The sequence below is a fragment of the Myotis brandtii genome, unplaced genomic scaffold, assembly GCF_000412655.1.
Source record: "Myotis brandtii unplaced genomic scaffold, ASM41265v1 scaffold423, whole genome shotgun sequence".
Classification (NCBI taxonomy): domain Eukaryota; kingdom Metazoa; phylum Chordata; class Mammalia; order Chiroptera; family Vespertilionidae; genus Myotis; species Myotis brandtii.
In genome coordinates this window covers 583601-596688 of record NW_005366214.1, presented here as the reverse complement: position 1 = coordinate 596688, position 13088 = coordinate 583601, and the positions used below count along the sequence as shown (strand labels likewise).

The 13088-nt window shown below is 40.4% G+C and overlaps 1 protein-coding gene across 3 annotated transcripts in view; it reads left to right on the top strand.

Moving 5' to 3' along the window:
* Nucleotides 1-122: 122 nt before the first annotated feature.
* PPP1R36 (protein phosphatase 1, regulatory subunit 36) overlaps nt 123-13088 on the top strand; it is a 23364-nt gene continuing 10398 nt past the window's right edge. Inside the window, exons 1-5 of one of the 3 annotated variants that reach the window (XM_014545922.1) lie at nt 123-259; nt 7126-7209; nt 7799-7896; nt 8052-8061; nt 10330-10428. In XM_014545922.1, the coding sequence (XP_014401408.1) occupies nt 198-259; nt 7126-7209; nt 7799-7896; nt 8052-8061; nt 10330-10428 (353 nt within the window). In that variant the 5' untranslated portion in view covers nt 123-197. Of the gene's footprint in view, nt 260-7125; nt 7210-7798; nt 7897-7994; nt 8062-10329; nt 10429-13088 lie in introns of all 3 variants that reach the window. The other 2 variants (XM_014545921.1, XM_014545923.1) reach the window with 2 other exon arrangements.

The following is a 13088-nucleotide window of genomic DNA, read 5'->3' as shown; positions in this document are numbered from 1 at the left end:
CACACAGACACACAGACACACACAGACACACACACACAGACACACACACACAGACACACACACACACACACACACACACACTGTAAGATTCTCCGTAGAGCAACTAATGGGAATTACTGTGAAATGCTGATTGGGACATGTGGATTGTAAACTGAACTTTTAATTATTTTTGCTGCAATCATTTCATTTTACAACAGATGGGATTACGATTAGGCATGTGGTACTGGAGAGATGAAACCAAAAGTCTTGAATTCAGAAGGTAAATTTTAATAAAATTTTATTATAGCCTTTATAAAAATTACATGTGCTTGGAGTAAAAAAAAAAATTCAAACAATACAAAGGGGTATAGAGAGTAAAATAAATACCTGCTGAAATCCCACCAATGTAAACCCGTTCAATGATAGGAACTGTTTGAGTCATCTTCCTGACCGTGGAGCCATTTACAGAACTTCACAAAATAGACATTCACCAAATATTTATTTTTCAATAAATCAACTAGTTTCAAGCACAGGAAGACGAGAGGCAGGGGATCAATTAGAAGGTTAGTCGTAGGAAGATTACAAATAGTTACACAGGTAGAAACAGTCAGGACTAAGTCCATGTAGGTAGCAATAAAGAGACGGTGCAGGACTAAGAAATATTTCAAAGATATTTGGATAGAATTGATAGAATGTGGTACCTGGGTGTGAAGGGAGAGGGAGAATTAGGTATTTAGATTGACCCCCGGATATCTGGTTTGAGTAATTGGGTGGCTGGGATTGCCCAATACCCACACACAGACTGAAAGGTAAAATTGTGATGTGTTTGAGGGTGCTATGACATGTTCACATGGATACGTGTTTTAAACTGTTGGACAAATGAGGCTGGAGGCCAGGAAAGGAGTTGGCTAAGCAGATGTAATTTATAGTTACATTATATTTAATGTTAATTAAACAATTTAAAGGCTAAACAGTACATTAGAATCATAATCAAAAGTTTATATTTCATTGAGTATTTATTTTAGGACTTGAGTAATCAGTCATTTCCAAAGCAGTGATTTCAGTTTTTGTTCTCAGATATCTCAGAAAATTTTGTTGAGTAGCTCCTGAAACATCATACTCAGTGAGTGTGAGATAGACAATGAGAAAGACAGCAAGATAGCTTTGGGATTAAACAGACAAAATACATTTTTAAAGCACAAGTACATGTAGATATAAATATTTAAGTGCCAACATTTTGTTTCAAACTTCATATATTTATTTATTTTAATGTATATTTTTATTGATTTCAGAGAAGCAGGGAGGGGAAGAAAGAAACATCAACGATGAGAGAGAAGCATTGGTTGGCTGCCTCCTGCACACCCCTTACTGGGAATCGAGCTCACAACTAGGGCATGTGCCCTGACCAGGAATCAGGGACCTCCTGGTTCATAGGTTGACACTCAACCTCTGAGCCACCCTGGCTGGGCAAACTTCATATATATTAAAAGGCCATCTCAATCCTCTCTTCTATGATGAAAATGTGGGCCATACTTTTTACTTACTTACCTTCTTTATAAATGAAATAAATTTGTAGTATTTTAAAACTAACTCTCATATAAGAATTAGTTTTTTAAATTTTTTTAAATTAATCCTCATCTGAGGATATTCTTCCATTGAATTTTAGAGAGAGTGGAAGGGAGGGAGGGAGGGAGAGAGAGAGAAAGAGAGAGAGAGAGAGGGAGGCAGGCATTGATGTGAGAGACACATCGATTTGTTGTCTCCTACATGCGCCCTGACCGGCATCAGAGATGGAGCCTGCAATCGAGTTGCATGCATTGACTAGAGTCGAACCCAGGATCCTTCAGTCCACAGGATCCTTCAGTCCACAGGCTGACACTCTATCCACTGAGCCAAACTGGCTAGGGCAGAATTAGTATTATTTTTAAAAACTAATTTATCTTATTTTCCATACAAGCCTACTAATAAATTATATATTCATATTCATAAATGAAAGTTCCTTTTCATTTATTACCAAATTATTACTTGAAAATAGCTTGATTGATTTCCACTAATTTTGAAGAATATACATGAGGAACTGTATTTAAAGGGCCAGAAGGTTGAGAACCACTGCTCTAGAGCTAGCCAAAGAGGAAGAAAGATTATCAGTGGTTCTCAACCTTCTGGCCCTTTAAATACAGTTCCTCATGTTGTGACCCAACCATAAAATTATTTTCGTTGCTACTTCATAACTGTAATGTTGCTACTGTTATGAATTGTAATGTAAATATCTGATATGCAGGATGGTCTTAGGTGACCCCTGTGAAAGGGTCGTTCGACCGCCAAAGGGATCGCAACCCACAGGTTGAGAACCGCTGGATTAGATGAATCAAAGGAAAAACCCTGAGTCACACAGGCCTTCAAAGGCAAAAGAAAATTTTCTAAGAGGGATTGGAGTGGAGAGCTGGTCAGCAATGTTAGATGCTAAAGAGAACTCAGGGTGGGGCAAATACTAAAAAGAGGACTTTCTTTGGATTTAACAAGTTAGGGATTGCTAAGGACCTAGGTGAGCAACATTTTCAGGAAGGCAATAGGGTGGAAACTAGATATGGAGAGAAATTAAATGTGAGAATCTGGGATAAAGATGAGAAACTAGCAAAAATAGAGTACTCTTTTATTTTTATTTTTTAAAATATATTTTATTGATTTTTTACAGAGAGGAAGGGAGAGGGCTAGAGAGTTAGAAACATCAATGAGAGAGAAACATCGATCAGCTGCCTCCTGCACACTCCCTCCTGGGGATATGCCCGCAACCAAGGTACATGGCTTTGACCGGAATCGAACCTGGGACCCTTGAGTCTGCAGGCCGAGGCTCTATCCACTGAGCCAAACCGGTTAGGACGAGTACTCTTTTATTTTTAAAAGAATAGTTGATTGATTTTTAGAGAGGAAGGGAGAGGAGAGAAACATGGATGGGAGGTATAACATCAATAGGCTGCCTTCCAGGGCTCCCACATGCCCTCAACTGGGAATCAAGTCCACAACCTTGTCTGCCCTGACTGGAATGGGACCAGCAACCTCTCTGTCTCTCAGTGCAGGAGGCAGGATGGCATCTAATCAATGAGCCACACCAGCCGAGGCAGCTGATGCTCTATCCACTGAGCCAAACCGGTTTCAGCGTAAAAAAAATTGAGTACTCTTATCAGTATGTTTACTAGTGAAAAAGGAAAGAAAGAGATGGTAAGCCCTTTAGAAGGTCCAGTACTAAGGATAGGGGATTTTTGTTGGTTTTGTATTTAAGGTAGGACATTTGTTTGTTTGTTGTTTTTTGGGGGGAGAAAGAAGAAATGGAGGAGAAAAGAAGGAAGGTAGGAATAGGATCAAGATCACAGGTTATCTTGGAAAAGACAGAAGCAGTTTTTCCACTGGTTGGAAGGAGGTAATACAAAAAAGCCTGGGAATTTGAATGTGCAGGAGGGACATCTGTGCTGCTCTCCTTGCTGACAATAAACCAAACTCTTCCAGGCTGCCCTTAGAAGGAGGAGCTTTTGTTGGCACTGCTGCTGACCCTGACTCTTCCCTGAGGTTGCTGCTCCTCTTGGGGCTCCTTCACCAGTGACTGCTACCACTGCCACCGTGGTCTGGGCTAGGGCAGAGGAAAGCCACGTTCACCCAAGTACCCTGACCCAGTACCCAAGTGGGGACTGGGACCATTTCCTGAAGCCAAGAACACAGGGAAGGCTTCCTGGGGGAGGGGCTAGCCAAGCCAAGGTCTAAGAAGGGGCAGGAGTTGACAAGGCAAAGGAAGATAGGGTTGGGGAGGAGGAGAGTGCATTCTAGGCAGAAGGAACACGTGCAAAAGCCCATTCTTGAGAGGGCATAGGGCATGTTTGGGACTGCAGGCAGTTCAGCAGGCTGGGTAGAGAGTTCCAAGTGTTAAGAGATAGAGGAGACCAAGGCAAGATCAGGAAAGGTCTTGCATACCAGGCTGAAGAAGTTGAAATTTATTCATAGGATTCAGGGGAGCCATCAAAGGGTTTTAAGCAGGGAAGTAGCCTGTGATTAGAACCACATCTTAGGAAAATGATTCTGCCTGCAGCATGGAAAATAGTTTGGAGGGAGACAAGACTGGAGGCAGGGAGATCAATTAAGAAGCAATTGCAGCCCAGCCAGCGTGGCTCAGCTGGTTGAACATCATCCCATACACTGAAAGGTTGCTAGTTCCATTCCCCGTCAGGGCACATGTCCAGGTTTCGGGTTTCATCTCTAGTCAGGGCTTGTACAGGAGGCAACCAATTGATGTTTCACATCTGTTTCTCTCTCCCTCTCCCTTCCTCAATAAAATCAGTAGAAAAATTTTAAAAATTAAAGAAAATTAGAAAAGGAAGCAATTGCCCTGACTGGTGTGCTCAGTAGTCAAAGCACTGGTTTGAGCACCAAAGGATCTCGGGTTCCATTCCTGGTCAAGGGCACGTACCTGGGTTGCAGGATCCCCAGCTCCACAGTTAGGGCTCATGTGGGAGGCAACCAATCCATGTGTCTCTCTCATATAGATGTCTCTCTCCCTTTCATTCTCTCTAAAAGTCAATTTTTTAAAAATCCTCAGGTGAGGATTGAAAAAAAAAGCAATTGCAGAAACTTAGTTGATAGATGATGCTGGCTAAAATTAAGATGGTAGCAGAGGGAAGAGAGGGAAGTAGAGAAATTGAAAAGATATTGAAGAATTGAATGATTAGTGGACTGTGAGGGCTTAAGAATGATAGAGGAATTAAGGATGACACATTTTCTACCTTGGACACCTGGGCAGGTGGTGGCACTTCGCTGAGATGGGGGAAATAGCAATAGTGAATACAAGTTAAAGGGGAATGAGTTCAGTTTGGACCTGCTGAGCTTGAGGTGTCTGTAGGATGCCCAAGCAAAGGTGTGCAATAGGGAGATGTATCAGGTTATATGTCTGCAGAAAGATCTGAACCGTAAATATAAATTTGTGAGTTATTGGTATTGAGTAGATGAAATTACTCAGAGGAATTGAAGGGAGTAACCAAATGGAACCCTGAGATAGGCCCTCATTCAGGGGACATAACTGGGAAAGGAGGCTTTCGGAGACTTAAAAAAGAGCAACCAGAAGCGAGGAGGAAAATTTGGAGTTTCGTGAATCCAGATAATTTGCCTTGCAAAGTAACAGCTTGATCTAAGGGGCATTCACATTCTATCTGGTGTTAGCCTCCTTCCACATGGGCAGGCCACCTTTTACACCTGCTAGCCAACAAGAGTTTGCAGACTTCTAGGTATTCTCAAGTTCAAATCAGAAGAGGACCCCCATCCTCTTCCCCACTTTGCATTTCCTGGCCTCTTTCCTGGATGAATGACTCTGGAAATCTTACCCTTCAGAGAAGACCTAGCACCCTCTTCACAGGCAGATCTTGCCTTACCTTTTCAGATTGTACCCTGAGGAAGATACCTATCAGAATACAACAGGATACCCGTAGCCTCCATGCAAGAAATGGACACACAGTAACAGGCAGGGAAAGAGTGGTCTTTATTTCTTAACAGGCAGTCAAGGAAGAGACAGTAAAGAGTGGTTTGCAGGGAGACCTGGGTTCAGTTCCTAGCTCTCCTGCTTACTAGGTGAGTATCATTTGTCAAGTTACTTAGTCCTGCTAATATCAGTCTCTCACCTATAAAATGAAATAATTATGCCTTGTGAGGAATAGATGATGGCGTTGCATAATTCGTCAGCATGCATGCCCATTTCTTATTCGTTAAAGAGGGAATACCTTCACTCACAGGCCACATCTAGGCTGGCCCATGAGGCATGCTTCTCTCTGACACAGTGTCAGCACTCCTATCCCTCTTGTCTCAAGTGCCCCTACTCCCAGCTGGGAGAGAACCAGCAGCCTATATGAGTCTTTGCCAAAGTCATTGACTCCTCTGAGGACATACAGCAGAGGAAACTACACCTCCAGCAGCCTTGAACTGCTCTTGTTTGTCATTATGGCCTAAGAGAAGACTACTCACTCATCACTGACGAGCTCTAACTCCTATGGAAGCCAAGAGTGGGCCAGCCCTCTGCATTTTAGTGGCGGGTTCTACAGGGAAAATACGATTTTTTTTTCTCATTTATTTCAGGGCAAAGGGAAACAACATGATTATTGTGTGATATTAGGAAAACACATGGACAAAATGCAGTTGTGAAAGGACCAGATTCTAAATGGGTTGTCAGGCTGAGGGGGAGGCTGTGTGCGGAGGCCGTAGGAGGATACAGAACTACCTCAGCCTGTGGTTTAGGAGTCAATCAGAGGTACAGTTCAAAGGACGAAAACAAATTCTTACTAGTGATTTTTTTAGTGATTCCAACAGCACTGAGAGCAGAGGCTGCCTTTTGAGCTAGGCAGGGCCCTCACAAAGAAATCTATTTCATCGGGGAGCTAGAGAATGACTTCCGTCAGGTGACAAGCAACTCGGGACAAGTGTGAAGTGGGGAAGGCATGTCCAGAGGTCAGAGAATGACTAGAGATTTAGCAGTAAATGCCAACTATTGGCTAAGGGCAGGCACTTCCTGCCACACATTTCAAACCATAAGACTTGGGTCACCTTCTCTGACCTCTCCATCAGTGCCAGCCATGTACTAGATGACCTTTTTGATGTCCTCTAACTCCAAAGTTTTGATTTTATAATTCTAAGTTTGTTTGACTTAGTTCATAGGCTTGATCTACATGATAGTCCCAAATGTACTCTTTCAAAATTTTTTATTTTAGGGCTCTCTAGCCTCAAATTATCTCAAGCAAACTAGTAAGGCAAGAAACTTTGAATTGTAGAGATGAGACTAAGAAAAGGGTACTCAATAAATTAAAGCATTCTTCCAAACTTATCATGAGCTTCGTTTCTTGTGAAGTTACTACATTTTCATATGGAAATGTTTTGTGTATTACAGTATTTTGAAGCTGCGGATACGTAGAGGCTGAATATAAAGATTGAAATTGTAATCTTTTTCTAGATGATTGTTCCATATGTAAATGCATAAGTTGAGTACTGCAGTGCCTCAAATTCCCTTTAGGCCCACTCATAACATACCCTAGTCCTAAGGTTACATAAGCTGTGGTCATGATACGATTATTTTTTCCCTGGGAAAAGGGTAAGTTCCTAATTTTCTCGTTTCTATCACAGTTTTGCACCTGCCAGTATAGAACCCAAGGAAAAAGGAAGGCGAGGCAAAGCAGTTCACTTTGCTGAAATTGATGCTTCAGACAGGTATCCGAATTTCCCAACCACGATGGCACCTCTCCGCAGAGGGTTAGGCCTTTACAAACCTGAAGAAAATGTGATTCCCCTTCTACACCGAAACGCAAATACCCAGCAAGGAAAGAGCATGCACTATTTCACAGTTATGGTGGGAGTTACAAATCCCTATAAATGTATCCCTGTGATAATTTGCCTATTGGCAAATTTTTAGCTTTTTATTTTATTTTAAAAAATATGTTTTTATTGATTTCAGAGAGAGGAAGGGAGGGAGAGATAGAAACAGCAATAATGAGAATCATTGATTGGCTGCCTCCTGCATGCCCCCTACTGGCGATGGAGCCTGCAACCTGGCATATGCCTGACCAGGAATTGAACTGTGACCTCCTGGTTCATGGGTTGACACTCAACCATTGAGCCACATTGGCTGGGCAATTTTTAGCTTTTTTAAAATCTGAAAATGTTCTTACCTTCAACAAAACCAAAGCATGAGACTTAGGCTCTTGTTACTTTATAGTAAAAGCCTCATGTACCTCAGGATAGATTAAAATCAACTAAAACCTTTCAAAGCACTACTAGAGACTGTTATATTCTAAAACAGGTTGACAGACAAAAGACTTGCTTCAAGAGAGGCTAAGTCACCTCAAGCCTTAGAGAAACGAGGTCAGCAGGGCAACGTTACACTGAATGATGTTAAATGTGAGTAACTGCTTCCTCATCCTTACGTCTTATCCGGTGTGAACCTCTAAGGCAGCTCTTTGTTGTTCTTTCAATTGTCCATCTTTTTTTTTTTTTAGTTGTTGCTTTGCTTTTGCTACAAGAGAGTGAGATGCAGCGGCTCTGTTCTTTTTCAGCATTTATGAGGTATGTAATGCTTGTGAGACATTTTAGATCTTTTATCCTTTATTGTAAAGTAATTATATCTGATAAATGATGACAAATCTGATTTTTGGAGAAAGGCCATGGGGCTGGCTCTATGTATGCCATCCTCTCAGGAACCAGGCCAAAGAGAGGATGCCAGAAGTCACAGGAGCCCACAATAAAGTCCCAGGGCAAGGGATGCAGAGAGCATATCGGTAGATGAATATGCTGATGTTTCCTGAGATCTCTGCCCAAGTAAACTACTTACTCTCAGATCTTTCTGTCTCAGGGTTGGTTTCCAGGAGGACCCAACCCAAGACAGGTAGTTATTAATATCCTGTGAAAAGTCTGCAATGCTCACCTTCATCCTGCTCTCAAGATATAGTTAAGGAAAACATTCCCATTTGGGGTTGGAAAGGAGGCAGTAAAAGTCTTGTAAGATTATTTAGAAAGAAAACAGCGACTTCTAGTATAAAAGAAAATGAGAAAGGATTGTAAATTAGTGCAATCTTTTTGGAGAGCAAGATTTGTGAAACTTTAATATGCATATATAGTATGCCCTAGCAATTTCACCTAGCTAGTTACCCAGAGATATGGTTACTTGGAAAATCACTGCAGTGATGTCTGTAATACATATCTTTTTAATCCTCCCCAAAGGATATGCTTTCTCATTGATTTCTAGAGAGAGAGGAAGGGAGAGAGAAAGAGAAACATCAGTGTGAGAGAGAAACATTGATTGGTTGCCTCTCGTACATGCCCTGACCAGGCATTGAACCCACAACCTAGCTATGTGCCCTGACTGGGAATGGAACCCACAACCCTTTTGGCGTATGGAATGACATTCCAGCTAACTGAGCCACCCACCCAGGGCATGTCTAAATATCCATTAATAGAGAGCTAATTACATAAATTATGAGACGTAGAATACTTTATTCAGCTGTTTAAAAGAGTGAGGATGGGGGAACAGGCTAGAAGAGGTTAATGGGAGAAAAAGGAGGACCTATGTAATACTTTCAACAATAAAGATTAAAAAAATAAAAGAGCGAGGAAAATCTATACATAGTATTATGGAAAGAGGTCCTTGCTACACAGATGCGAGTGACAAAAACAAGTTATAAAAATTTGTGTATATAGCATTATCCTGTTACAAAAATATTAAGGCATATTTATGCATATGTATTTGTATTGGTATATATGTGATTGTTTATGCTTTAGAACAAGCATGTCAAACTCATGGCCCATAGGCCGTATGCAGCCCACATTGAATATTTTTGCAGCCCAGCCAATATAATGGTATGTAAGAAACGTTTTAATAAAAATTTTGTAACTTAATTTTTACACTATCCTGTTATACGTAATTATTAATAACTACAATGTTCGCTAATGACTGATACTATAATCGTGTTGCATTCATTTCCCTTACGCGCCGTATGAGCAGGCGCACCATTTCTCCCCACTAATACTAGCAGCGAATATTTTAGCAGCTGATTGCCACGTCATTAGTCTTGTACTGTCTTGTTTGGTGTGCGCAACAGGAAATATTTCGCTTTCGGAGAACAAGAAAAATAGGTTTATTTGCTATTTGTGTTACGCTTATTAATTTGTGCAGTTATTCAGTGTCTGGTAAGTTAATGTTCAAGAAAAAAATATTAATTTTTATTAAAATGTTCTATTATTTTATGTTAATGATTACTCATTTATGTCAGCCCTTTGTATTGAGCATGTCTCTATCGAAATAAACCTACGTTTCTATGAAAATTGAAGCTTTTGGTTTTTTTGCGGCCCACATAAACTTAAACCTTGTTTATTTGGCCCATGTTAGCCTTTGAGTTTGACATGCTCGTTGTAGGAAGTTAGGGAAGGATTCATAACAAACTTGAATAGGATGGTGACAGAGGGGTAAGAGGAGAAGAGAGAACTTTTTACTTGCTACATTTGTGTATCTTTTTTAAACAATGGGAAATATTATTTGTATAATAAAAATTTTTTTAAATTTAAAAATAATTGAAAAGTAAAACATCAATTTAAGTTATCAATTAGCAGAATTATAATTTCATGTCTGACCTTCCAAAAAGTCTTGTTTGAAAAAATCAGATTTCTTACACCTTCAATAGATTTCTTACATTTAATAGAATTTTAAATGGGAAATTAATTGTATGATAGATCTGATGACATGTATTTCTACTTATTATGCTGTGTTCATATATGTTTTTGAGAAACTTAGGTTTGAAATATGTTAGTGTTAATATCTTTTATTTTCATCTCCCAAAGGAATAAGAATCTTGATCATTTCCTCATGGCATTATTGTACTATTTATCTCATTACTTGGAAAAAAGCTCACTGGAAAAGAAGCCCAAAAGCTATATGGTGTAAGTAGGATTTTGTAATGTGCTTTAGAGTTTTGCCAGTATTAAAATGAACTTTTGTCTGTGGTGAAGAGATGATGGAAAATTTTAAATCTTTGTAGTAAACGAAAACATTTTACATGGGAGGAGTTCACCAGTTTTTAAAGTTCACTGAATAACTCAGATGGGTATTCTGGTAAAAAAAAAAAAATTTCAAATAATATAGATCACAACTGCCCAATAGAAATATAGTTAGAGCCATATATGTAATTAAAAGTTTCTAGTAGCCATATTTTTATATTTTTAAATAAATAAAAATAAACATTTTTATTGATTTCAGAGAGGAAGAGAGAGGGAGAGAGAGATAGAAACATCAATGATGAGAGAGAATCATTGGTCAGCTGCCTCCTGCATGCCCCCCACTGGTGATCAAGCCTACAATCCAGGAATGTGCCCTTGACCAGAATTGAACCCGGGACCCTTCGGTCCCCAGGCCTGACACTCTATCCACTGAGCCAAACCGGCTAGGGCTCTAATAGCCATATTTTTAAAATGTAAAAACATACAAGTGAAATTAATTTTAATATATTTTATTGAACCCAATGACCCAAAAATAGTATCATTATAATATACAGTCAACATTAGGTAGTTATTGATGAAATAATTTACTTTTTTTTGGTAAGTCTTTGAAATTTGGTATCTATTTTATACTTACAACATATCTCAATTTAGATTAACCACAGTAAGTTTTCTCTAGCCACATGTAGCTTCATGGATACCATATTGGACAGTACAGACATAGATATTGTTTGTATGCTTTTTTGTGCTTACAAAGTTCTTTTTTTTTTTTAATATATTTTATTGATTTTTTACAGAGAGGAAGGGAGAGGGATAGAGAGTTAGAAACATCGAGGAGAGAGAAGCATTGATGAGCTGCCTCCTGCACACTCCCCACTGGGGATGTGCCTGCAACCAAGGTACATGCCCTTGACCGGAATCGAACCTGGGACCCTTGAGTCCGCAGGCCGATGCTCTATCCACTGAGCCAAACTGGTTAGGGCTGCTTACAAAGTTCTTGCTAAAAGGTTTGTAAGTGTCTAGTAAAAAACTAAGCATTAAAAAGTTTAACAGATTTAACCAAAATAGTATTTCATATCTCAGGAAAAGAAACCCCACAAAATTTCTTAGGCTGCTTGTGAAGAATTTAACTGCTTTAGACAGAGGTGACTCAGAGCAACACACAGGGAAAGAATCTGGAACTCAGAATCCAGAGCAGAACAATGCCTCTCAGGCTTGGTGACCTTTCAAAAGCCGTGGAACTTTCCAAGTGCCCAGCCTGCCCTTTGCCAGTACATGTGGAACCAACCCAGTGATTTAGCTGTTAGGAATGCTGGTAGAGTCATTAATCTACAGCTGCGGAATGTTTTCAAAATGCAAAATCCTTGTATACAACCAAGCAGTCTGATTTTATGGATAGATAAATATATCTGGACAGCAGTTTTGTAAAGAACCAAATAAATAATTCACACACTGCTGCTCCATTTAAGCCATCATAATATGCAACATCCATGTTATTTCAGGTCTGCATTTCAGAGCAGGGCATCTAGAGATCATAAAGTGCTTCTGTGGGAGCAAGCAAAGGGGCTCAAGCCGACTCTGAGCTCAGAATGGTTGAGGAGTCTTACTATTCCCAAAAAGAAACTCATTGGACTTTGGTGGCATGTTAGCTTATATGTTGTAAGGTGTTTTCTCTCCTAATTCTGAGGAATATTATTAATCTAGCAGAGATATTTGTTTCATTTCTTAATTTATGGAAGTAGATAACAGAAGAAAGGTTTCATAGTTATTTTAAAACTTATTAGAACACAGTGGTATAAGGTAGGCTTTCTTAGAAGGACTTAGTTACAGATGATAAAGAAAAAAACAAGTGCATTCTCTTTTGAGCACGCCCATGCCTTCCCCCAACCTTCTTTTCTCAGGCGTGTATTTTTGCTTTCTTTCTCCTAAGCCCAAGGGTTCTCAGGAGACTTGTAAGCAGGGGAGCAGCGGGCAGTGACAACTCACCGGGACTAACCCCCTGAACCTGTCTCCAAGGGCCCTTCTTTTGCCTCTATAACTTGTTTCCTGAGTCCATAAAGCCCAGCTGACTCACTTCTTTCGCCTCCGTGACTTTCCTTCCAAAAGGCCAAGGCAGCCTCGCCTAGGCTCGACCTTCCTCATGTTTCCAAAGGGTCAGAGCAGCTCCGCTAGGCTCCTCCTGTTGCTATGATCTTGCCTCTTCTAGCTTAAGATCTTCCTCTGTTTTACTGTCCCCAGCTTTAATAAACATACTCTTAAATAAATAAATAAATAAGACTTAAAATCATTGATTCTATGGTGTGATTCTAAACAAAATTATGGTAACTTCATTTTCAGGCTTCCAGTAGTCTGTTGGTTTACTTATTATAATAGAAACTAGAGGCCCGGTGCACAAAAATTTGTGCACTCGCCGGGGAAGAGGGGGTCCCTCAGCCCGGCCTGTGCCCTCTCGCAGTCTGGGACCCCTCGGGAGATAATGACCTGCTGGCTTAGGCCTGCTCCTGGGTGGCAGAGGGCAGGCCCAATCCCTAGGTGCAGCCCCTGGTCGGGCTCAGAGCAGGGCTGATTGGGGAGTTGGGGCGCCGCCCCCTGTCATGCACAGAGCA